Here is a 22,930-nt window from a genome sequence, read left to right on the forward strand (position 1 = left end):
CATTCACTCGGGCGCTGGCTTCCTGCCGGGCGGTATTTCAGCCCCGCTGTCCCCCCGGAGCCCCCCGCCCACAAACTCACTGAAGGCGCCACCGCTAAGAAACAGAGACCAGTTTAGTTTTATTAGAGTCGGGATCGGGTGGCTGCAAGGCATTGGCCAGCGGAGGCCTAACAGGGTCCCCTACTCCTGGTCCTTGGCGTCACCATGCGTGATGACGTAGCAGATGTTCTTGTAGTCTACGTTGCCTCCCACGTCGGGGGGGAAGGCTGCCCACATGTTCCTGATCTGGGGAAAGATGTAGGGGCGACTCCGACGGGTTCTGTCTGCTGCCCTCCCCCTTCCCTCTGCTTCCCCCGGGCCCCCTCCCCTGCTCACCTCTTCCTGGGAGAAGCGGTCACACTGCGTGGTGAGCAATTCCTCCAGGCTGGAGAGAGGGGACATACGGGGAGTTGAGATCGGGCTTCGTGGTTCCTCTCCACTCCCTCCCACCTCATCTGGTCGCCATTCCTAGTATCAGCTTGAAAACCGAAGTCACGCTAGATCCCTCACTGGTCTTCCAAAGAGTCTGGCCTCCGAGTGTTTGCTCTTCCCCTCCTATATGTGCTGTGAAGATGTAATCCTATTGCCCATTTCCACGGTCCTAATTTTTCCCGTAGCCCCTCCATCATACCTAACATCTGGTAAGAATTTAAGGAGGCTTGGGCACCTGGGTTAAGTCTGCTAAGCAGCTGCCTTCGGCCCAAGTCATGATCCTGGGATCCTGGGATCCTGGGATGGAGCCCAGCTCAGCAGGGAGCATGCTTCTCCCTTTCTCCCTATCCCCACTGCCCCCATGCTCACTCGCTCTCAAACAAATAACATCTAAAAAAAACAAACAAACAAAATAAAAACAAACAAACAAACAAAAACTTAAAAAAAAAAAAGAAAGAAAGAATTTAAGGAGGCTTTGTGTGCCAGAGAAGCTGGAGGGGTCACTTACAACTGCTTCTTGATGGTGCCCTTCCCCTCAGGGTCCAGGACCTTGAAGGCGCCAGTGATCACGTCCTCAGGGTCGGCACCTGGAGGATCAGAAGGCACATGAAGCTGAAGAGTCGCTGGAGGGTCTGTCCCTGAAAAGTCTGGGGAGAGGCAGCGGGGGGCTCAGGCCCTGGACACCTCATTCACCTTTGAGCTTCTCCCCAAACATGGTCAGGAAGACGGTGAAGTTGATGGGGCCACTGGCTTCCTTCATCATGGCGTCTAGCTCCTCATTCTTCACATTGAGGCGCCCTGGAGCAGGGTGGGGGAAGCTGGTGTGGGCTCCCATGGCCAAGGGTTGATCCTTCCCATAAATTCAGATCATCCCACCCATTTTTCGTCTGGGTGGACTGAGGCCCAGCGTGGAGCCCGTAGGGCTGAAACCCAAGGCTTCTGAATTCCCGGTACTCGGAAGCCTTTTACAGGTGGGATAAGGGGCTCACCCATGGCCGCGAAGGTGTCCCGCAGATCCTCCTTGTCAATAATGCCATCCCGGTTCTGGTCGATTACCGTGAAGGCCTGTGGAAGGCAGGGGCAAGGAGAGGTTAGGTGCCCCATGGCCAGGCTTCAGCATCTTTACCCCAGGCAGATCAGATTCTGGTCCCCAGCCAGCTGTTCCCTTGCATGCCAAATGCGAAGGGGAGCAGGGAGTTCTAAGCCCTTCCCCTCCCCCCAAACAGGTGCACATTCCGGGGAGGCAGTATTGGGGGGAGGGGCGGCAGGGGGTCAGTCTTCAGTCTCCCTCCTCCCCTTACTCACCTCCTTGAACTCCTGGATCTGAGTCTGGTCAAACATGGAGAAGACATTGGAGCTTCCGCCTTCTGCCACTGCCCTTCTCTTGGCCTTCTTGGGTGCCTGGGGTTGGGGTGGGGGTGAGGAGTGGGCAAAGGGGTCCATGAGCTAATGCCTCCTCCTCTTTGGAGGCAACGGATTAGATTCGGGGTTCTTTGAGTTGAGTCATTTTTTAAAAGCAACGCTTCTGGCTTTAGGCTTTCCCCGCCTTATGACCTCTTTGCTGAGGGGACATGCTTTGGTGCAACCCCACATTCGTATCCTCCATCCTTCCCAACAAGTGGGACTCAGCAAATCCCCTTCTCAGTGCCCTGAGCTTGCCTTCTCTGAGTCCCAGACTCGCTGTGTGACCCTGATCTACTCACTCAGCCTGTCTGAATCTCTGCTCTGTTATTAATAAAATGGGAGTTGGAGTCCTTGCCTGACTGATCCCAGAGGGTTTTAGGAAGGGGGGGTGCAGGAAGCTATGGAGCACGCATTGAGAGCGATGGGTCTCCTGTGTGTGGACAGTCTGGGCAGATGATCCTGGGCAGACTTAAGCAGATTTAGACCATGGTTCTGTATGCTCCTCATTAACAATGCCAAGAAAGAGAGGATTCATCTGTTTCCTCTTACTGGACTGGGAATTGGCTACTTTCTTTTAAAAAGTGAGGCTGCCTTGAGGTCAGAGGGATCCGGGTAGGGGCTGGGGGATTCTTACCATGTCTTCAGTCTCCTGGGGGCAAGGCTGTGGCTCTGGCTGGAAAGGAGCAGAGTCAGCCTCTGCCTGTCCCTCTGGGGTTATATAGTCCTGCCCCAGGGAGCCCTCAACATACCAGGGTAACCTTAGCCTTGTGGGTGCCCACCCCAGTTACCAAAATAGCCCAGCTCAGGGCCTCTCCTTTCTTGGAGGGCCGGCAGCAGCTGGAGCCCAGGAAGGGAGGAGGGAGTGGGTCTCGGGATGCATGTCTCCCTAGGACCTGGGCAGGAAAGGATGTTCTCTTTCCCAGGGGGCTCAAATGTGCCAGAGTTCAGAGAGGAACCAAAGTGAGGTACAGTACTGGGAGAATGATCAAACAGGCCCCTGCACCCCTGAGTGGGATGAGTCCATATTTATTTATTTATTTATTTATTTATGTCTAAAACACTCCTTGTTTGGAAATTAACATTTTTCTGTTTCCATGTATTTGTATTTTTTTTAAAAAAGATTTTTATTTTTAGGTCATCTCTTCACCCAGTGTGGGGCTCAAACTTACAACCCAGAAATCAAGAATTGCATGCTCTAACCAACTGAGCCAGCCAGGCACTCTATCCAGATTGAAAGCCAGCAAAATTACTGAGGACTTAGAGTATGCCAGGCACTGGGCTGTGCTTCATGGGTGCCCCTTGGCAAGCACAGCTCCCACTCCCATTGCGGGAGTTCACAGTCAAGTGTATGTGTGTGGGGTGCTGGTAGAATTGAAAGGGAGACAGCGGTCTGGGGAAGCTGAAGAATCAAGACGGTCTTCTATATCCCCTCTGGTGGAGGCAGGGGGGATGTTTCGAGAAAAGATGCCAAGTATGGAATGACTTGGGAGAAAGAGGCTAGACTGCCCGGAGCAGAAAGCCTGCACTGTGATCCTGGGCTTGGTGCTTCAGCTCCCGGGGCCCTGTTTTCCCCATCCCACAGAACTTGTGGCTAGGAACGCTATTTGGAAACAATTTCATGAAATATAGTCATTCCAATTAATACTTATGCTTTGCCTTGGTGCAGGTACAGCCTAGCTGTGGAGACAAGATAAAGGGAGAAAATGACATAATAGCCGATTAGGAGCACAGAAGTACAGGGCCCCTGTGTGGGAGGAGGCGATGACTTCATGAAGGCCAGGAGAAGTGAGTCAGGTCAAAGTGGAAGGGCAGGCGCACTAAGCGGAGACACAGACGGACAAAGCCCTAGAGGAGTGAAAAAACAGGTCGCCAGGACGGTGTTGGGACTGGAGCAGAGGGTGTAAGCTGGAGACTGGGAGGGCTGAGGACTGAGACCTTGGCAACCTTGGAAAAGTTTGAAACAGGAGAACACAATCTAACATGCATCTATAATCATTTCCTTGGATCCTATTGGGAAATTTGGAACTCAGAGGAGGTCAGAGCACCAAGAGGGACACTAGTTGGTCACCTCCTCCCAGTCGGGATGGCCAGTGGTTCCTTTCTCTCCCTTCCGGGCAGGAACCACCCCGGCTGACTGTCTGGCGTTGAGGTACCCTCGCCCACAGAAACAGTGGTGAGGAAACCCCAGGAGGCCAAGGTTGGCAAGCACACCCATCTCCTCCTTCTCTTGCTCCCTCTAGGACCCAGTGTCCTGAGGAAGGTGCCTCCTCCCTTTGCCCTCCTCCAGGCTCATGCCGATGTCTCTAAGACATTTTCTTTTCTGGGCACTGGGGCTCAGCCACCTGTTGCCTCCAAGAAAAGAGAAGGAGCCACCCTAAACTTAGCGGCTGTCCTTGGCCTCCTACACTGGCTCCTCCCCGCGTCAATCGACAGCTGTCTCACCTTATATGGTTACCATGGGGGTCTAGGCCCAGGGAGGAGCCCACTTAATCCTGGGTTCTGCGAGGGGAGATAAGCTCCAAAGAGGGGAAGGGAGGAAGTGCTCAGGTCAAATGGATCACATGGAAAGGGAGGAAATTGAGGAGAAGCAGATCAGGAGCTGTATATCTAACCCAGACACTGAATGGAAATACACAGGATCTGGGTCTGAGCTGGGAGTGAGTAGCCTAAGAGAACTCAGAAACCAAGGAGGGCCTGGGACATTGGGAGCTAGGCCTGACTGAACTTTCAGGAGGTGGACCCTTTATGGAAATTGGGGACCTCTAACCCTGAGGCTCAAAGAGATGGGGGTCAGAGAGAAGAGGGACTCCTAAAGTCAGGACTCTGTGTTTGTCATGTATGGTAGCCTGGGGGCTCATGAGATTGGGGTCTGCATCTCAGCAGAAAATGAGAGTATAAAGAGGTGTGGGGGTGATGGAAGAGGAGTTGATGGGTCCCCGATCCCCCAAAGAATAAGAACACAGATACAGGAGTTCATGGTTTGGGGTCTAGGATACCCACTACAATGTGGGGGTGGGGGGCATCGAGAGGATGAGGTCCAAGGAATTAGAGCCTGGATTCTGGGGAGGAGCTGAGATAGATTGGGGCGGGGGGCTGCTGAGGAGAGGAACTTAGGGCTTGGGATTCCTATAGGAAACGGAGGATCCAGGGAGATGGGACGCTTAGGGGATGTGGGGGCTCTGGTTATAGTCGTCTGGGCTTTGAATGTTGAGGCTGGTTGCGGGCCTAGAGGAAAATTAGAGACAACGTGAAGGTTGAGGGTCCTTCCTTGATCAGGCCAGTGGATCTCTGATGGGACGTCACACACCACCAGAGTGAGGCGGCTCTGGATGCAGAATGGGAGCCCGGGGGCGCTTGGCTGGTTTAGTCGGTAGGGCTTGCGGCTCTCCATCCCGGGGTGAGTCCAAGCCCCCCCGGGCTCACTGGAGAGACAGAGAATGGCAGCCCCCAGAGGACTCAAGCCAAGCAGCACGGCCTCCTTATTGGCTAAGGGCTGCTCGAAGGTCCGCGGCCCCCGCCTACTCTAGGCGCTGTCCCCAACTGTCACCTCCTCCTGCGCCTGTCCCCGGCTGTCACCGATGTCCCTGGGCGGGCACCGCCTGCTGGCCGCGCCGCGACCCTCTGGATGCTGCCATTGGCCGAGACAGCCGTCTATCTTCCCTCTCTGCCGCTTCAGCGAGGGAATACGCTCATTGGCTGACGATGCAAATTCATAGCAAACCTGGCCCGCCCCCCCAGCTGTCATTCCTTCTTGACCTTCTTGGGAGACCTGAAGCATTCCGCAGCTCTTCCTATTGACTGCGGTTGCTGTCTGTCACCGCCCCGATTCACCGCTGTCTGTCAACTTGCCCTCCTCCGACTCCCGCTTTTCATTGGCTCCCTTTTTACTGTTTCCAGCGGCAGCTCCCGCCTCCTCCCGCGGTCACTCACCCTCTAGCCACTTTCATTGGCCAGAAGGTTCAGCTTCCCGCTTTTCGATTAGTTATCCCTTTGGTTCCGCCTCCTCCTGCCTTCGCTCGCCCTCTCATTGGTCTTCTAGCCCTGCGCTCCATTTCCTCTTTCCAAATTACCCAGCCCCTTCCCACCGCCAACCCCACCCACCCTTCCAACCATTGGCAGAAGCCCAGTTCCCTCTCTCCTATTATTCGTCCAAAGCCTCTGACGAGGCGGGAGAAAAAAAAAGGAGCGCGATGGGCCTGCCCGCGCGCAGGCGTGAAACGCCGAAACGCCGGCCGCTTCGCCGGCTCCGGGGCATGTGCGCAGGCGCGAGGTCGGCCGCTCGCCTGAAGCAGGAGGGAGGGGGCGGCCGCGAGAGAGCGCGAGGGGTGAGAGGGCGCGAGCGGGACCCCCGCGCCGGGCGCCCCGGGACCCCTGCCACGCCTCCGCGCGCCCGGCGGCGGCCCGCGCGCCGCCCCCGCCCCCGTCCCCGCCGCGCGCCGGGCCGCGCCCTTCTCCTTCTCCCCTTCCTCGGCGGGCGGCGCGCGGCGGCCTGAGGGGCGGCGCCTTCTGCGGCCGCCCCGGCGAGGGGATGTGAGGGTAGGCCCGCGGCCATGGAGACCGGCCCGGCGCCCCTGGTGGCCCCGCCGCGCCGTCATGGCGCCCCCGCCGCCCCCTCGCCGCCGCCCCGCGGCTCCCGGGCCGGACCCATCGTGGTGGTGGCCCCGGGGCCGCCAGTGACCACGGCCACTTCGGCCCCGGTCAGCCTGGTGCCCCCCGGGGAGGCGCGGCCCGCCTGGGCCCCGGAGCCCCCGCAGACGTCGGCCCCGGCCCCGGCCCCGGCCCCGGCCCCGGCCTCGACCGCCGCGAGCAGCACGGTAGTGGTGCTGACGCTGGAGGCCTCACCCGAAGCCGCGAGGGCGCCGGTCTCCCCCGGCCCAGAACCCCCGGTGCCCGCGGCGGTGGCCGGAACCGAGACGTCCGTGGCTTTGGGCCCGGGGGCTGACTCTCCGAAGACGGAAGAGGCTAGACCCTCCCCCGTCCCTGGACCGGGGACGCCCACCGGGACCCCCACCCGGACCCCCACCCGGACCCCTTCCAGAACGGCTCCTGGGGCTCTGATCGCCAAACCCCCGCTTGCCCCCAAGCCGGGAGCCACAGCTGGCCCGGGAGTGACTGCGCGGGTTGCAGCAGGGACAGCGGGACAGGTGACAAGTGGACATGGAGCTGCAGCAGCGACATCAGCATCCACCGCCCAGGCTCCAGAGGACCCCTCAGGGCCTGGCCCGGGCGCGTCCGGGACGTGTGAGGCTCTGGTAGCTGTCGTGACGGTCACCCCGGCTCCGGAGCCGGCTGAAAACTCTCAGGACCTAGGCTCCACGTCCAGCCTGGGGCCGGGCATCTCTGGGCCTCGAGGGCAGGCCCCGGACACTCTGAGCTACTTGGACTCTGTGAGCCTCATGTCTGGGACCTTGGAGTCCTTGGCGGATGATGTGAGCTCCATGGGCTCAGACTCGGAGATAAACGGGCTGGCCCTGCGCAAGACGGACAAGTATGGCTTCCTCGGGGGCAGCCAGTATTCGGGCAGTCTGTGAGTACCCGGTGGGCGTCCAGTGGGACTGCTTCAGGGGAGCAGAGGTTGGGGAGGAGGAAATGACACGCCTTGCCCAGACTCTGGCGGCCCGGCCTCCTTTGAGGCTGCAGGGGAGCGGCTCCAGCAGAGGAGTGAGGTGCTCGCGTTCCCGCTCGAGCCCGGAGCATCCTGAGGTTCCGATGGCGCTTGCGTGTTGGAGTTTCAGACCAGGTGCCAGGAGTTCGGGGTTGGAGCTGGGCTTTGAGTGTGTCCGGTGCTCTTGAGCTGGCTCTTCCCTATTTCCGTGCCTCGGTTTCCTTCTCTGTAAAGTGAAAGGTTGAATGACACCGTACCTAAGGTCATCCCAGGTCCTAGATGCAGAACTCCAGCTATGGGCCACATAGTCTGGAAAGCTGGCTGGGCAGGGTTGTGGTGGAGCTCGCTGGTGCCTGAGGGGAAAGGAGGGATGCAGGCATCTCCCCGCCCCGTAGCCCTAGGTCTGATGGGGCGGTGCGATGGAGGGGAGACCCTGAAGGCAGGGCTCTGGTGCAGAACAGAGAAGGGCGGTCTTGTGTTCTTACTTAAGGAAAGGGGTTGGGGGAGGCCTCTTCCCCATTTCCTCATCTCCGCGGCCCGGCTTACTCTTTCCTAGTTCCCTCCAGGGGCCTGAGTCACTCCTGATGGAGGAGTGTGATCGCCTCTGACTTCTTCCTTCCCTCTCTGGATCCGGCGCATTGTTCCTGTAGCCCTTCACCTGCTGGTCCGGTCAGCCTGCAGCAGCGCCCGAGCACCCCGGTGCCAGACCTGTGCGGGGCGCTAGGGATGAAATAGTTGTTTCAAGGTGCTCATCGTCCGGAGGGAGCAGCACATACTTAAAGAGTGGGTTTCAGCGCGTGTTAGGGTTGGCCTGGAGGTCGCCACAGGACTTCCTGAGCATCTAGGGAAGGGACCCACTCAGAAGTCCGCTGAGGCTGGTGGGAATGCCGAAGAATGAATAGGATTTAGTTGTGTATGTGCGTGTTGGGGTGGGGGGCACCTGCCTGGGGTTGGGGGAAGCACTTGGGAGGATAATCTAAGCATGTTTTATAATCCCCAAAATAGAAAATCTTTGAGCACCAACATTCATGGTCTTAGGAAGGCACCGAAGTTTGACCGTGGTGTTTTCCCATGCACAGAGGCGGCATTGTTGTACCCAATTTATAGGTGAAGAAACAGCATGGAAGTAGTTGAGTGAATTACCCCACTCACATCTGGATCTGTGTGATGGGCTTCTTGTCAGTACTATGCTGCCCTGGGGAACTTGGATTGAATTGGATTTTAGTGAGCCCCCCCTTGTGTGCTAGGCACCGTGCTGGTTGCTCTTTCTATGCTTTGTAATTTTGTCCCTCTAAAATCTATCATCAGGGCACCTGGGTGGCTCAGTCGGTTAAGCATCTGCCTTCAGCTCGGGTCATGATCCCAGGGTCCTGGGATTGAGTCCCACATCGGGCTCCCTGCTCAGCCAGGAGCCTGCTTCTCCCTCTGCCTGCTGCTCCCTCTGCTTGTGCTCTCTCTCATACTCTCTCTGTGTCAAATAAATAAAAATCTTTTAAAAAATAAAATAAAATATATCATCTGGGCTGGAGGAATATACTTCTGAGGCAAGACTGACTGAGGTACATGTTACCCTAAAAGCTTGTCGCTCCCCACAGGACACAGGATAAAGTCCCAAGTGCTCTATTTTGCAGATAGGCTCCTTAGTATCTGGCTTTGCCAGCCGTTCTGGTCTTCTCTCCCACGACTGCTTACCACGTACTTAGTCCTGCGGTCCTGTTGGACAGCCGGGCTGTAGTCTCTCCCCTCCTACTCCGGCTTCCGCACCTGCCAGGAACGCCTTTCTCCCTCTTCTTGCCTTCGTATGTCCTGTTTAGTCCTTCATGGCTTATAACTCGATGTCTCCTCCTCCAGGAAGCCGTTTCTGGTATCCATTGCTCCTACTCCAGTCGGTGTCTCTTCTGTGCAATTTTTCTCATTGCCTTTCCCATATCCATTGTAATTATCTGCCTTGCAAGCTTGTGACCTTCTTGAGGGCAGGAAAGATATTATCTTATTCTTCTGATCCTTAGCAGGGTTTGGAACTGACTTTGGATGGAAATTAATGAGAGGTGTTTAAGGGGTTCCTAAGACAAAAGAAACTAGTATTTAATGAGCCCTCCCATTTACCAGTCCTTTCTATAGTTTTTCAGTAATCCTCTCATAACTTTGTGATGTAGGTGGCGACATCCCTTTTTTATAGAAGAGGAAGAGACTCAGGTAATCACTTGCCAAGATTCCCCAACTTCTAATGGACGGACCTGGGATTTGAGCTCAGGTCTGTCTGGAAACTCAGGCTCGCTCTTCCATTCCACTCACCTCCTGGTGCTGGCTCCTACAAGTAACTGTTTCAAGGCTCATGGGGCTCTGAGTGTGAGGCTGTGACAGAGCAGTGGGCAAACTGTGGAGGGAAAACTTCCTGTACTTGGGAATCGAGGGTGATTTCAGGAAGGAGGAGGTAGAGGGGATTGTAGACGGCCAAGGAGATCGCAAGAGTCTGACGGGAGGAAACTCAGATAGTTGCTTCTAAGGAGCAGAGAAATACATTTGTTCTCGATTTTATTTTGTGGATAATTATTGTTGTTACTGAGCACTTGCTGTTTGCTACCTCGTATGACCTCCATCTTACAAATGCCGAAATTGAGGCTCAGAATTCGGTGACTTGCCCAAGGTCACACAAGGAATGAGTGGTAAAGCTAGAACCTGGACCCAGGTCTCATGCAAAGTGTGGTTTTTAAATATTCTGTATCCTACCCCCAAACTTGTATGTGCCATAAGCCGGATTTGAACACACCCAGCGTGTATAGAGATCCACCATGGGAGCTCAACCTTTGTATAGAGATTCCTTCCAAAGAGAAGTCCTTCTGTGTGGTGAGCAAGGCTCTTGGATGGCTAAGCGGCCAGATGTCCTGATGGCTTGGTAGCTCACAAAATGCTTTTGCATCCAGTCTCTCATTTGAAACCGGGGAGGTGGCCTGCTTCGGTTCTGCCAGCAGTCCCTGCTTTACACGACTCCTTCTGACCCCTTCCATGTTCCCTTCATCCTGCAGAGAGAGCTCCATTCCCGTAGATGTGGCTCGGCAGCGGGAGCTCAAATGGCTGGAGATGTTCAGTAACTGGGATAAGTGGCTGTCACGGCGTTTCCAGAAGGTTTGGAAGGCTGAGTGGTGGGCAGGCCAATGGGGCCGGTTGTGGAGAGGTCTGGGAGGGCTCATGTGCTCCGGGGAAGCCGTGTTCTTGCTCTCTAGACTACACTGGGGGCAGGTGGTGCTTGGGCCTGGGGGGAGGAGCAGCTTTGCTGATAGAAGGCCAGGCCAGGTCCAGTGGAGTCCAGCCAATGGGATGTGTGAGGGGTGTGCCAGGAAGCCTGAGGACTGCTGGGGAAAGCCTGGAGGCTCTGCCAGCCCCTGGAGCTGCTGCCCTGCCCGCCGTTCTGTCTTAGGTGAAGCTGCGCTGCCGGAAGGGGATCCCCTCTTCCCTCAGAGCCAAGGCCTGGCAGTACCTGTCCAATAGCAAGGAACTCCTGGAGCAGAACCCTGGCAAGTTTGAGGTGTGTCCAGGGTATGGGGATGTGACATGGTGTGAAGGGTATCATCAGTCCCCCAGATCCTGAGACCATCCCTGCTGTCGCATTGCAGGAGCTGGAACGGGCGCCTGGGGACCCTAAGTGGCTGGATGTGATTGAGAAGGACCTGCACCGCCAGTTCCCTTTCCATGAGATGTTTGCTGCTCGAGGGGGGCATGGGTAAGATGGCCGGACCGCGTGCGTCAGTCAGCAAGCATTGGTAGAGGGCTCCAGTGGATACAGGGCTGGGTTGGAAGTGGTTCTTGCTCTCCAGGGCTTGTAGGAGAGCGGCGCTTAACGGGCTGAGTGTCAGGCCGTACTGAAGGAAACGTCCTGGGAGGAAGATTCTGACTTGGAATCTTGGGGGACTGCTGGAGGCGGGACAGGAGGGCACAACAACATACCGAAGAGGTCGCATTTGCACTGGGTTTTGAAGGACAGATGGGAGCAGAGCAGGGGCAGGTTTGTCGTGGCTGGGGGTTTCTGTCTGGGGTGTGCAGTTGGGTAGAGCTGAGGCTGGAGAAGCAGTTTAGGGCCAGGTCACCAAAGGCCCTTAAAAACGTGCCAGGCACTTGTACTTCTGTTGTATCTACTAGGCTTCCCCGAGATGTGTATATATCAGTCCTTAGTAGTATGCAAGATGGTATCAAGTGGTTCTCAAGTGGACTTTCTTCTTTAGTTGGTTCATCTTTTCAGCAGATACTTAACTCCTGCTGTCTGCCAGGCACTGGTCTAGCCACAGATGACAGCAGTTAACAAGAGACAAAAACTCCTGCCCCTATGCAGCTTACTACATTTTAGCGGGGATAGACAATACATAAGGAAGCCAAAGAAAAAGTATGTTGCATGTGAAATGGTGGTAAGTATGAAAGAGGAGTTTAAAACCAGAAACGGGAATGGAGAATGAGAATGGAGATGGAGTTACAAGTGATCGGATCTGTGTGTTAAAAGGATCATTCTGACTGCTGTGCTGAGAGTAGACTATAAGGGGACAAGGACAGAAGGAGAGCGACCCGTTAGGAGGCCATTTCTGTAATCCAGTAGTGAGATCATGATATATAGACCAGAATGGTAGCTGTGGAACTATGAGGAGAAGGTATATATTCTGAAGGTAGAGCCAGAAGGATTTGCCAGCGGATTGGATGCGGAGTAAGAGGGAGCGAGCGAGAGAGTACAATTCAGGCTGACTCAGAAGGTTTGGGGCCTGAGAAACAAGAAAAATGGAATTTTATATATTGATGTGGATGGGGAAGATGGGGAAAAGAAGTTTGAGGGGCACGTCAGGAGCTCAGTTATGGAATATGAGGCTTTGGAATGCTGATTCGATGTCCAGACGGAGACGCCGAGTAAGTCGGATGGACGTCTGCCGCATCCAGGTCGGGGACTTGGGGAGAAGTTTAAAGTGGAGGTGAGCTGGAGATTGTCAGCTTCCAGATGGGACTAAATCTCACCCATAGGACTGGATGAGATCATCAGAGCAGCAAGTGTAGATATAAAAGGAAGCTCAAAGACTGAGCCCTGCAGCTCCAGCATTTTCTGGAATGGGAAGATGAGAACGAACCAATGAGGGAGACTCGAAACAAACTGGAGAGGTAGAAGGAAAACCAGAGCAGTGTGATTTCTGGAAGCAAATTGAAGAGGGGTTTCAGGTCCAGCTGCTTGAAATCCTGCTGATGAGTCAAGTAAAGTCAAGTCTGCAGATTGACCTCGGGACTCAGCACAGTGGAGGTCATTGATGACCCTGATAAGAGCCGTTTTGTGCGGGGCAGTGGGTTAAAGCCTGACTGCAGAACGGGAGGAGAGAGCTTGATGGCAGCGAGTCTGTCCCCTGAAGTGTTGCTGAGTAGGTAAGGAGGGATGATGTGGTGTTTGGAGGGGCGGGGGGGGGGTGCCAAGAGACATTTTTTTTTAAGCAGGAGGAAATAACAGATGTTGGTAAGCCAAGGGGAATGATCTAATAGGGAGAGGAAATCTGATGGTGCGGGAGAGGTGGGAGCTGGCTGGGGTGATGGCCCGTGTGGGTGAGAGCGGATGGGCAGCGGCGCCCAAGAGGAAAGGTTGTGTTTGGCCAGGATCACAGACAGTTCCCCCAGAGCCACGGGGGAGGAAACAGGGACACATGCAGGGAGGCAGGTGAGGGAAGCATGGGAGCTTGTGGGCATTTCGTGTCACTGGAATAGGTATTAGAATAACTAGTGCGTCCAACCGGTCCTTTCACGGATGCCGTTGCAAAGCGGAGAAAAGATACGAAGTGAAAAAGAGCAGGGGGTATGCAAACAAAGCACAAATGAAGATCACACATCAGTGACTACATTTTGGGATAGAAGAGGTCATTTTTATGTTTTTCTGGGTAAGAAATGAGGGTTTATGCTACGGAATGGCTGCGGAGGCTGAAGGAACAGGCACGAATGAAATTCAAGAGGTGAGATTTGGTGATGAGCCACTGGAACTGATGAAGGCCTCTCTTTTCCAATGTGGGGCTGACAGAATGGATCCCCAGACGCAGTGACGGCGCACCTTCAAGAGAGGAGTGGGGTCGAGAGCAGGGACTTGATCCTTTTGGCTGCAGAGACCAGGGAAAGGTCTGAGGCACAGCTGGCTTCCCAGGCCTTCTCCAAGAACCAGGGCCCACTGGACACAGTGGTAGGGACCTGATTCAGTCCAGTGAGGCAGATGAGGCGGGCCCTGCCCTGGGAAAGCCCCTGCCCTGGGGTGCTAAAAGCATTCAGACAGTGTGACAGGAGGGCTGATGGCTGCAGGCAGTGGAAGCTTCCCCAAGAAGGTGACCTTGAAGGTCTATGGGATGGTGGCAGATGAAGAAGGGAGAGAGAGCACAGCCTGTGCGGGGGAATGGGTAGGGAGCAGGTGGGGTGTGCAGGCAGGGTGTGAGGCTGCAGCCTGGAATGCTTTGGTTATGGTCGGAGTCTTTGGCTTCATCTCGATGGGCAGCACTCGGAGCATCAGTGGAGGCATGTGGTGGCAAAGCTGTGAGGTTAATCTGGAAGTGGGTCTAGGCAGGGTCTGGAATGGGGCTGGGCAGGGGGAGCAGGCTTGGTTTGGGGCAGAGAGCCCCCAGCCCCTGGGATTGCCCTCATCGTCTTCCCCAATGCCCGCAGGCAGCAGGACCTGTACCGAATCCTGAAGGCCTACACCATCTACCGGCCCGATGAGGGCTACTGCCAGGCCCAGGCCCCTGTGGCCGCCGTGCTGCTCATGCATATGCCTGCGGAGGTCAGCATCCCCTGGTCCTGGGAGGGGAGGGCCTGGGAGGACCTGGGCCTACAGCGCGACCGGGGAGCACTCCCCTCCCTGTTCTCAGGCCCCATCTCTCCCCCGCTTGCTCTTGCCTTCCTCAGCAAGCTTTCTGGTGCCTGGTGCAGATCTGTGACAAGTACCTCCCCGGCTACTACAGCGCAGGGCTGGTGAGTGTGCAAAGGCTCGGGCGCCCCAGGCCGCGGGGAGGTCCTTGTCCTGCGCATTTGTCCCTCCACCCTGCGCCTCTCCCACTGAAGTGAGGATGTCCTCCCAGCGACAGGGCTGCCCTGAGGGGGTCCCCGTAGACCCCCTCATGGCTTCTCCCACCCGCAGGAGGCCATTCAGCTGGACGGAGAGATCTTTTTTGCGCTGTTGCGCCGGGCCTCCCCACTGGCGCACCGGCACCTGCGGCGGCAGCGCATCGACCCCGTGCTCTACATGACCGAGTGGTTCATGTGCATCTTCGCTCGCACCCTGCCCTGGGCGTCCGTGCTGCGTGTTTGGGACATGTTCTTCTGTGAAGGTACTTCTGCACCCGTTCAGCCCACGGCAGGGCCTGGGGTTTCCACAGTGGCTGCCAGAGAGGGGCGTGCTGCCGGGAGGTACGCCGGGGCCTTGGCTTCCCTGTATGTGGTGTGGGGGCCGGAGACACTGGGGCCCGGTCTTGGCTGTGCCATCAGCCTGAAGTCTACTCCCTCCCGGGAACCTGAAACCCAAGGCAGCTCCTTTCCCTCCGTGGGGCCTCCATTTCCTCATCTGTGAGGACGGCAGTAAGCTGGGCACAGGGGGGCTGCGGTTCCAGCCCTGATCGCTTGTGCTTTCTTTTTCTGCCTTCCCAGGCGTCAAGATCATCTTCCGGGTGGCCCTGGTGCTGCTGAGGCACACGCTGGGCTCAGTGGAGAAGCTTCGCTCCTGTCAGGGCATGTACGAGACCATGGAGCAGCTGCGCAACCTGCCCCAGCAGTGCATGCAGGAGGACTTCCTGGTGCACGAGGTAGGCCACGGCGGCCCAAGGCCACGGCACCTGCTTCTGCCTGCCCCCGCCCTCCCCTTCCCCTTCCCCTGCATCCTGCTACCCAGTCCTTCTCGGTCTAGGTGACCACCCTCCCAGTGACGGAAGCACTGATTGAGCGAGAGAACACGGCCCAGCTCAAGAAGTGGCGGGAAACCCGGGGCGAGCTGCAGTATCGGCCCTCGCGGCGACTACACGGCTCCCGGGCCATCCATGAGGAGCGGCGGCGACAGCAGCCACCCCTGGGCCCCTCTTCCAGCCTTCTTAGCCTCCCTGGCCTCAAGAGCCGAGGTTCCCGGGCAGCTGGGGGGGCCCCCTCTCCACCCCCTCCTGCCCGCCGGGCCAGTGTGGGGCCTGCCCCAGGGCCTGTGGTCACCGCTGAGGGACTGCATCCATCCCTTCCTTCGCCTACTGGCAACAGCACCCCACTGGGTCCCAGCAAGGAGACTCGAAAGCAGGAGAAGGAGCGGCAGAAACAGGAGAAGGAACGGGAGAGGGAGCGGCAGAAGCAGGAGAAGGAACGGGAGAGGCAGGAGAAGGAACGCCAGAAGCGGGAAAAAGAGCAGGAGAAGGAGCAACAGAAGCAGGAGAAGGAGCGCCAGAAGCAGGAGAAGAAGGCCCAAGGCAGGAAGCTCTCGCTGCGTCGAAAGGCAGATGGGCCTCCGGCCCCCCAGGATGGTGGGGACAGGTCCTCGGCATCTGAAGCCCGGCAGGATGCTTACTTCTGACCTCTGTCTTAGAGCTGGACTGCATGGCCTCCCTCTTCCTTGGTCAAGAGCAGGCCCGGCCTGGGGCAGCCGTGAACAAGTCTGGAGCCCTCACCTCCAGTTGGGCCCGGCTGGGGTCTCTGTCAGTCCTGCCCCAGTTCCCTCTGGGGTCCGTCCCAGGTGCAGTCCTGATGGGCGGTTTGTCACCTCGGAGGTGACTTGGCAGTGGGAATGAGCAGTTTTCAGATTCTTACACCAGTTGCTCCCCTTATCCGTGCGTGGAGCTGGGTTCCTTTTCCCCTTCTTCAGCTCTGCCGGTCCCCTCTTCCTGCCCGGGGCCAAGGCTCTCCTCGCTCTCCTTCGGACATCTCTGTTGTAATTATGTACAGAGGACCTGGGGGGTCCAGGGTGGGTGTGTTCTCTGTCTTCTGTCCTTGAGTTCTCCTTCCCCAGTGTTCTTGCACTCACTTATTTAAAGGGACACGTGCTGGAGCAGGAAATGTCCCCCCCCACCTGCCATCCTGGCTCTTTCCTCTTCACCCACCTTCCTGTGTGTTCTCAGGCTTCTCCTGCTTTGTCTCCGCCAGGATCCCCACCTTTCGCCTTGTTTCCCCTCCAGCCCCTATCTGGGGAAGGGGTCTTCCCTTGGGCTCCAGGGGGTGGAACCCAATGTTTACATTCTCTTCTGTCTCTGCTCCCACCCTGTGCGGCGCTTTGAGGAATCAGAAAAGAACCTGCTGTTGTACCTGGGCTTGTCTCCTGCTTTGTTATTTGACGATGGGGGGCAGAGTAAGGACTGGACAGGGGGTGGAAAACAGTGGAGTAAGCGGGATCTGGGTGTCGACTGCAGCAGTTGGCTGGTCTTGGCAGGTAGGTACCTCTTGGCCTTTGGTCCATCTTTCAGTCCCTCATCAACAGCTCTTGGGCTCTGGCTCCTCCTCTGCCTGGGATCTGTTGCTTCCATTGTTACTGGCCTGGGGCCTTCCACGTATGACCTGCAGCACCCGGATCTCCTTCCCGAAGTGCTCGTGCAACTCCTGGAAGCTGGAGGGGGTACTGAGGGTGGCTACGAAGCCACAGCCCTCTGGGGGTGAGCTGGGCTCTTGGCCAGCTGCCTGGCAGAGCTCCCGGTACTGGGCCTCCAGGGTGGGTAGGAGCGCCACCAGCTGCCTGCAGCTCGCCCCAGCCAGCGCCCCCAGCCAGGCTCCCAGCTCTTCCTGATTTTCTGCTGCCAGCTTGTAGGCCCGCCCACCTGTGCCCTCAACCCTGGGGGTCAGGATGGTAAAGGCATGGGGTTCTGTGGCCCCAAGGCGTGGCTCCACCTGGCAGTTTTCCAAGAGAATGAGGCCCAGGGGCGTGTGGTCCGCTTGGCTCTCCAGGTAGAAGAGGAGGTTTCCCCGGAGGACGAACCAGCGGCGTTGATAGCTGGTGTTTCGGGCTCCCTTCTTTAGCAAAATGCCCTCCCGGTCTGGAGCCTGTGCTCTGCAGCCACGGAAGAAACCGAGCACGGACTTCTGGTGCAGTTTCATGGTAATCCGATCGGGGAGTCCACCCTGGGGCGGCAGAGAAGAGGTGGTCCTAGCCCAGTGGGATTTAAGACTGTCCGCCAGAGGTCGCGGTCTTGCCCCCACGGCACTGGGACCCACACCTCCCACCTCCAGCTCTGCCCCTTGGGCCAGTTTACAAACAGGGCAGGGGCCGCTCGCCTGGGCTCCTGTCTACCTGCGGCTGCGGTTTGCGAGGCACTGGTGCCCTTTTGCAGGCCTACCTGAGGTCAGGGCACAAGAGACGTCTGGCCTGAGTGCCGGGCACAGGTATCCCCGTCACCTTTCCGGCGACTCCCCACCCCGCAAGGCAGGAACTGGCCCGGGGGCAGGCGTGGGGTGAAGGACTTCCCCCGGGTCCTAAAGAGAGCGGAGTTCCGCCCACGCCCCCAGAGCCATCGGGGCCGCCGCGGGGAGAAGAGCGAGGCCGAACCTCGGAGGGGGAGTGGACAGAACTGGACCCTGAGGGGAAAGGCAGGGTTCCCAAAGAGATGGCGAGGGGCGCAAGGCTCTGGGCCAGCCCTGGGGAAGGGGGACAACCCTGGAAAGGGAAACGGGCCGAAACCCACGGTCCCCTTTCGGTCCAGTCATGGCCCCGGGCGCCCCTTTAAGCAGAGCGCGCCCCCATTTCTCCCAGAGCCTCTAACTGCTGTAGGAGGGAGCCGAAACCGCATCCGGCCAGCCCTGTCGTCGGACCGGGGTCTAGGCGTGCAGGCGGCCCTCGTCGCCGCCATTGTCGCCCCCCGCGGCGCACGTCCCGCTGGGGAGGGCGGAGCCGTCTTCCCCGCCCCGGGCGCACTTCCGCCCGCTCCTCCGCTAGTCTCTCCCGCGGGTGAAGCCACTTCCGGCTTCCGCGGCGCCCTCGCAGTTCTCTTCCGGGTGATGGCGGCCGGTGCCCCGGACGTGCCCCTGGCGCAGGCCTCTCTCTCTTTCTTTCCCCTCCGCCTCCCGCGGATCCCTAGGTGAGCGCGCGCCGGTGGGGCCCCGCGAATCCCCGCGCCTCTGCCGCCCTCTGACTTGTATGGCGAGCCCCGGACAGTTGCGGGTCACCCCGCCGAGTTGGGCCCGGTCGCCCCAGGCCTGCGAGGGCCAGGACGGGGTGCGGGGGGGGCTCTGTCCTTTGGCCTCGGGCGGGGTTGCCCGTGGGAAGCCCCTCCGCGCGCCGCCTCGGGCCGGGCTCCGGCAGCTCCTGCGGACCGGACCAAGTGCCGCGGCCTCGGGGCCGCCGGCTTCTCTCCCGGCCCCTGACTGGGCTCCGTCTCCCCCAGGCCGGATCGGATGCGCAGGTGACTATTCGTCGGCCGGGCCTCCGGAGCCGAGCGGCCTCTCCCAGCAACCTTAGTCCGCGCCTTTCACCTCGGGCCGCCTGGGAAGGCCCCCGTGTGCCGTCATGCCGAAGAGGAAAGTGACCTTCCAAGGCGTCGGAGATGAGGACGACGACGACACCCGTGTCCCCAGGAAGAAGGTGAGGCCGGGCTGCGGCGGCGTGGGGAGGAGGGACGGGAGGGACCGAGAAGACCTGGGGAGGGCCGGGAGGGGCGTCGGGGGAATTTCCAGTGTGAGGCTGAGAAGACAAACCTCGCCGGAGTATTCGGGGGGGAGCCAGTGACCTGCGTGTCCGGACACGTGTCCTGACTCGCCGGCCCCTCTCGCAGCTGGCGGATCCGGGGACCGGGGCAGGGGGTCCTGGGAGCCGCTTCAAAGACAAGCACTCCTTGGACAGCGACGAGGAGGAGGATGACGACGAGCGGCCCAGCAAGTACGACATCCTGGCTTCAGAGGATGTGGAGGGTGAGCTCAGCCCAACCCCTGATGCCACGGGAGGAACACACAGGGCTTCAGGGGGTCGGGGCAGGGAGCGCTTTTTTGTCCTTCTGCTTGCTCAGTGTGGGACGCCTGTGTCTTGGGCGCAGGTCAGGAAGCAGCCACACTCCCCAGTGAGGGGGGTGTGCGGATCACACCCTTCAACCTGCAGGAAGAGATGGAGGAAGGCCACTTTGATGCCGATGGCAACTACTTCCTGAACCGGGATGCTCAGATCCGGGACAGCTGGCTGGACAACATCGACTGGGTGTGGCCCAGGGGTTGACCTGGCTGGGGGTCTGGAGGCAGACAGTGCTGGGCTGAGGCCCCGCTCACGGTTAGTTGGAGATAACACCCCCCTCCCGTGTTCCTCTCCTAGGTGAAGATCAGGGAGCGGCCACCTGATCAGCGCCCGCCGTCAGACTCCGAGGAGGAGGACGGCCTGGGCCAGACACCAATGAGCGCCCAGGCTCTCCTGGAGGGCCTTCTGGAGCTGCTGTTGCCACGAGAGACGGTGGCTGGAGCGCTGAGGCGTCTGGGGGCCCGAGGAGGCGGCGGCAAAGGGGGCGGCAAGGGGGCGGGGCGGCCTAGTTCCCCCCAGCGCCTGGATCGCCTGTCTGGGCTGGCTGACCAGATGGTGGCCCGGGGCAACCTTGGTGTCTATCAGGAGACAAGGGAACGGTTGGCCATGCGGCTGAAGGGGTTGGGGTCCCAGACTCAGGCACCCCCTGAGCCCACACCGCCCCCCTCTCTGGACATGTTTGCTGACGAAGTGGCCGAGGGGGAGCTGGAGACTCCGACTCCTACCCAGAAGGGAGGTAAGGCTGGAAGGTGGCGGAGGGGTGGTGGGGGCAGGGAGCAGGGCGCCAACCGCCCAGATGGCCCCGCCTGTTATTTTAGAAGCAGAGTTGCCAGGAGACGGTCTGGCGGACGTCATGTGGGAGTACAAATGGGAGAACACGGAGGATGCTGAGCTGCACGGCCCCTTCACCAGCTCCCAGATGCAGGTGAGCCCCTTGCTCCTTCGCTCCCCCGACCCCCGCCACCCAGGTCAGGCCTTTCTCAGCTCCGCGCTCTCTCCCTGCAGACCTGGGTGGACGGAGGCTACTTCGCGGACGGCGTTTATTGCCGGAAGCTGGACCCTCCCGGTGGACAGTTCTACAACTCCAAGCGCATTGACTTTGACCTCTATACCTGAGCTGGCCAAGGGCCCAGCTTGGTGTCCCCTTCTTTCCTGGACTCTCTGGAGGAGGCCCCGGCTGCCTCAGGCAGTGAGGATTTGGGGGCCACTTTTCAGTCAATTTTCCTTTTCCAATAAAAGCCTTTAGTTGTACATCAGGGCCTTGGCTGTGCTGCTGACCGGAAGCCGAGGCCCTTCGCAGCCCCTTTGGACTCGCCTCATGACTGTTTCCCGAGTTCCTTCTTGGGAGTTTCTGGTCACCTGAACCACCTCACTTTTGTTTACCGCTCCTGGGGCGAGTGGACTCTGCTCACCGGAAAAAACCCCTTTGTTCACATGCTGTTTTCCAGTATTTCCGGAGCAGGCTTCCTCTCGCTGCTCTTCGGCCTTCGGCTTTTAGAACCCCCGAGTCTGTCTTTGCAGCCATTATAAGGTAGAGCGCCAGGAGTGAAGATTTTAGGCCTCCAAGGGCTAGGACATTTGTTGGGGATGAGTAGGAAGCCTGGTACACACTGGCCCCCCAGGGGTCTCGTGCTCCTCAGAGGAAGGGGGAACTCCGGGCCACCTGGGCCAACACTTGATTGGACACAAAAAAGACCAGTGCCTCCCTCGAGCTCAGAGCAAAGCAGGGGGCTGGCCCAGACCCACTGGGCTTCTTTCCTAGGCCTTTCGTGGCACTTTTGAGGCCCTGAAGCTTCCATTTCCTGGGCTCCCACAAGTGTGCCTGGTTTGAAGCTAGTGCCTTGAGGGAACTGAGCTAACTAGGGGCTGATCCCCTTCAGGAACTGAGATTCCGGGGCGTGGGGTCGGGAGGGAGACAAGCAGGTGTCATTGGACCCGGCACCCCAGCCTCTCCCCCGTGCTGCCACGTGCCTCTTCTCGCACCAGCTGAGGTTGAAACTTCCCTGTTCATTGGAGTCTCGGGGGAGCTGTAAGATTACTCCTCAGATTCCAAATGAATCGGGCTAGGTAGTGGCTAGGTGGTCGGGGCTTCTGAAAGCTCCCAGGGGGTTCCAGCGTGCAGACAGGTGGAGAAGCACCAGACTCCCGTGCCTCGGTTTGCCTAGAACAAGGAAGGGGCAGCTTCCCAGATCCTGCGGTGGTGGCAGAGCTGAGCACGTGTGGCCGGGCCACGCTGGCATGTGGCGCAGGCTTGCTGAGCACCAGAGCCCCACGTGGAAGGAGCCCGGCTGGGAAGCAGGAAGACGAGGACGGCCCGGGGAGAGTCGGGGCTCGCGTGAGGGCTCCAGCTTCATCTAATAACGGGGTCCACGCTAGTGCCGGCCCAGACTTGGTGTTCATTGACTCCAAGATGCCTTGGCCTGTGGTAAGTCTTAAGAGAGAAACCCCTGCCAGTTACCTTTATATGATGTCCTTGATTAAAAGGTGCGTCTTGATTTCAGAAACGTTCAGAAGTGAAAAGCAAAAGACCGGTCACTTTTATAACCCCAGTGACTGACTTGTGGGAGGGGCTTAGTGTTTGGTGAACAGATGAAGGCCAAGGGCATGGTGCTCTTGGAGGACCACTGGACAGACCTATCCAGAGCTCACCCTGTCTTCTCAGTGCTCACCGTTGGTTTGACGGTTGGTTTTTTGTTTGTTTTTGTTTTGTTCTGTTTTTTGTTTTGTTTTGTTTTGTTTTTGAGAGCCAGCTGGGCAGGGAGGGGTAAAGTGAAGAGAGAGCATCTAAAGCAGGCTCCATGCCCAGTGCAGAGCCTGATGCAGAGCCCGACATGGAACTTGACCTCAGCACCCTGAGCTCATGACCTGAGCGGAAATGAAGAGTCAGACGTTTAACCCACTGAGCCACCCAGGATGCCCCAACCTTCCAGATGATGCTGTGTGTAGGCAGAACAGTGGTCCCCCAAAGATGTCCGTATCCTCAAGAGAATCTGAATATGGGACCTACTGTGGCAAAAGAGACTTTGTAGGTGCTTAAATCAGTGACTGAGTTGGGGGACGGGTTACTCTGGATTATTGTGGTGGGTGGGCCCAGTGTCATCACAAGGGCCTACAAAGCCGAAGAGAGTCGGGAGGGTCGAAGAGAGGGAGGTGAGGGCGTTAAACAGCTGCTGGATTTGGAGATGGAAGACTGGGCCATATGCCAAAGCATGTGTGGCTGTGGAAGCTGGCAAAGGCGTGAAACGTCTCCCCGGGGCCACCACAAAAGGCAGCCCTCCTGTGGGTCTGAACCCGGTGGGAACCACTGTGGACTTCTGACCTCTAGAATCCTAATAAAGTCTGTCTTGCAAGCCACTGAATTTATGCTTGTTACAGCTGTAGTCGGAAACTACATTCCCCATCTAGCTGAATGCCCTCCCCTCCCACGAACGTCCCTAAGTTCTCTCTCCGGGTGGCCTTGTCTCTGTTTCCAGCCCTTATCCACGCTTGATTCTCTTGCTCTTCTT

The 22,930-nt window shown here is 58.2% G+C and overlaps 4 protein-coding genes across 6 annotated transcripts; 2 read left to right on the plus strand and 2 right to left on the minus strand.

Annotated features, from left to right (window-relative positions):
* Positions 1–95: 95 nt before the first annotated feature.
* Positions 96–5,869, minus strand: MYL11 (myosin light chain 11). Of its 3 annotated transcripts, XM_082714465.1 has the most exons (8): positions 5,423–5,596; positions 2,510–2,548; positions 1,777–1,872; positions 1,461–1,536; positions 1,165–1,269; positions 980–1,058; positions 376–424; positions 96–285 (listed from the first exon to the last, which is right to left on the minus strand). In XM_082714465.1, exons 2-8 carry the CDS (start codon positions 2,510–2,512, stop codon positions 181–183), a joined length of 513 nt encoding a protein of 170 aa, XP_082570591.1. In that variant the 5' UTR covers positions 2,513–2,548; positions 5,423–5,596; the 3' UTR covers positions 96–180. The 3 variants fall into 3 exon arrangements, with proteins under 3 accessions (XP_082570591.1, XP_082570592.1, XP_082570593.1); XM_082714466.1 differs by lacking the exons at positions 2,510–2,548; positions 5,423–5,596 and adding an exon at positions 5,632–5,869; XM_082714467.1 differs by lacking the exon at positions 2,510–2,548.
* A 278-nt stretch (positions 5,870–6,147) lies between these two features.
* On the plus strand, positions 6,148–16,745 carry TBC1D10B (TBC1 domain family member 10B). Its single transcript, XM_082713855.1, has 9 exons — positions 6,148–7,402; positions 10,507–10,606; positions 10,899–11,006; positions 11,095–11,201; positions 14,138–14,252; positions 14,378–14,443; positions 14,610–14,799; positions 15,116–15,270; positions 15,372–16,745. The coding sequence occupies exons 1-9, from the start codon at positions 6,426–6,428 to the stop codon at positions 16,014–16,016; spliced, it is 2,463 nt and encodes an 820-aa protein (XP_082569981.1). The 5' UTR covers positions 6,148–6,425; the 3' UTR covers positions 16,017–16,745.
* LOC309854568 (sesquipedalian-1-like) lies at positions 13,335–17,945 on the minus strand. Its single transcript, XM_082713863.1, has 2 exons — positions 17,764–17,945; positions 13,335–17,548 (listed from the first exon to the last, which is right to left on the minus strand). Exon 2 carries the CDS (start codon positions 17,522–17,524, stop codon positions 16,907–16,909), a length of 618 nt encoding a protein of 205 aa, XP_082569989.1. The 5' UTR covers positions 17,525–17,548; positions 17,764–17,945; the 3' UTR covers positions 13,335–16,906.
* A 422-nt stretch (positions 17,946–18,367) lies between these two features.
* CD2BP2 (CD2 cytoplasmic tail binding protein 2) lies at positions 18,368–20,675 on the plus strand. The gene is made up of 7 exons (XM_082713856.1): positions 18,368–18,501; positions 18,808–19,004; positions 19,195–19,330; positions 19,453–19,610; positions 19,722–20,160; positions 20,243–20,349; positions 20,430–20,675. The coding sequence occupies exons 2-7, from the start codon at positions 18,930–18,932 to the stop codon at positions 20,538–20,540; spliced, it is 1,026 nt and encodes a 341-aa protein (XP_082569982.1). The 5' UTR covers positions 18,368–18,501; positions 18,808–18,929; the 3' UTR covers positions 20,541–20,675.
* The last annotated feature ends 2,255 nt before the right edge of the window (positions 20,676–22,930 follow it).

The sequence above is a fragment of the Mustela nivalis genome, assembly GCF_964662115.1.
Source record: "Mustela nivalis genome assembly, chromosome: 19".
NCBI lineage: Eukaryota > Metazoa > Chordata > Mammalia > Carnivora > Mustelidae > Mustela > Mustela nivalis.

Coding starts and splice junctions, on each gene's coding strand:
- MYL11 (XM_082714465.1), bottom strand. Junction 1,270..1,460: donor GGACACCTTCGCGGCCATGG/GTGAGCCCCTTA, acceptor ACCCTGCTCCAG/GGCGCCTCAATGTGAAGAAT. Junction 1,059..1,164: donor GTTTGGGGAGAAGCTCAAAG/GTGAATGAGGTG, acceptor CTGATCCTCCAG/GTGCCGACCCTGAGGACGTG.
- TBC1D10B (XM_082713855.1), top strand. CDS start 6,426: ATGGAGACCGGCCCGGCGCCCCTGGTGGCCCCGCCGCGCCGTCATGGC. Junction 10,607..10,898: donor TGTCACGGCGTTTCCAGAAG/GTTTGGAAGGCT, acceptor GTTCTGTCTTAG/GTGAAGCTGCGCTGCCGGAA. Junction 14,800..15,115: donor GGACATGTTCTTCTGTGAAG/GTACTTCTGCAC, acceptor CTGCCTTCCCAG/GCGTCAAGATCATCTTCCGG.
- LOC309854568 (XM_082713863.1), bottom strand. CDS start 17,524: ATGAAACTGCACCAGAAGTCCGTGCTCGGTTTCTTCCGTGGCTGCAGA.
- CD2BP2 (XM_082713856.1), top strand. CDS start 18,930: ATGCCGAAGAGGAAAGTGACCTTCCAAGGCGTCGGAGATGAGGACGAC. Junction 19,611..19,721: donor GGCTGGACAACATCGACTGG/GTGTGGCCCAGG, acceptor TTCCTCTCCTAG/GTGAAGATCAGGGAGCGGCC. Junction 20,350..20,429: donor TCACCAGCTCCCAGATGCAG/GTGAGCCCCTTG, acceptor CTCTCCCTGCAG/ACCTGGGTGGACGGAGGCTA.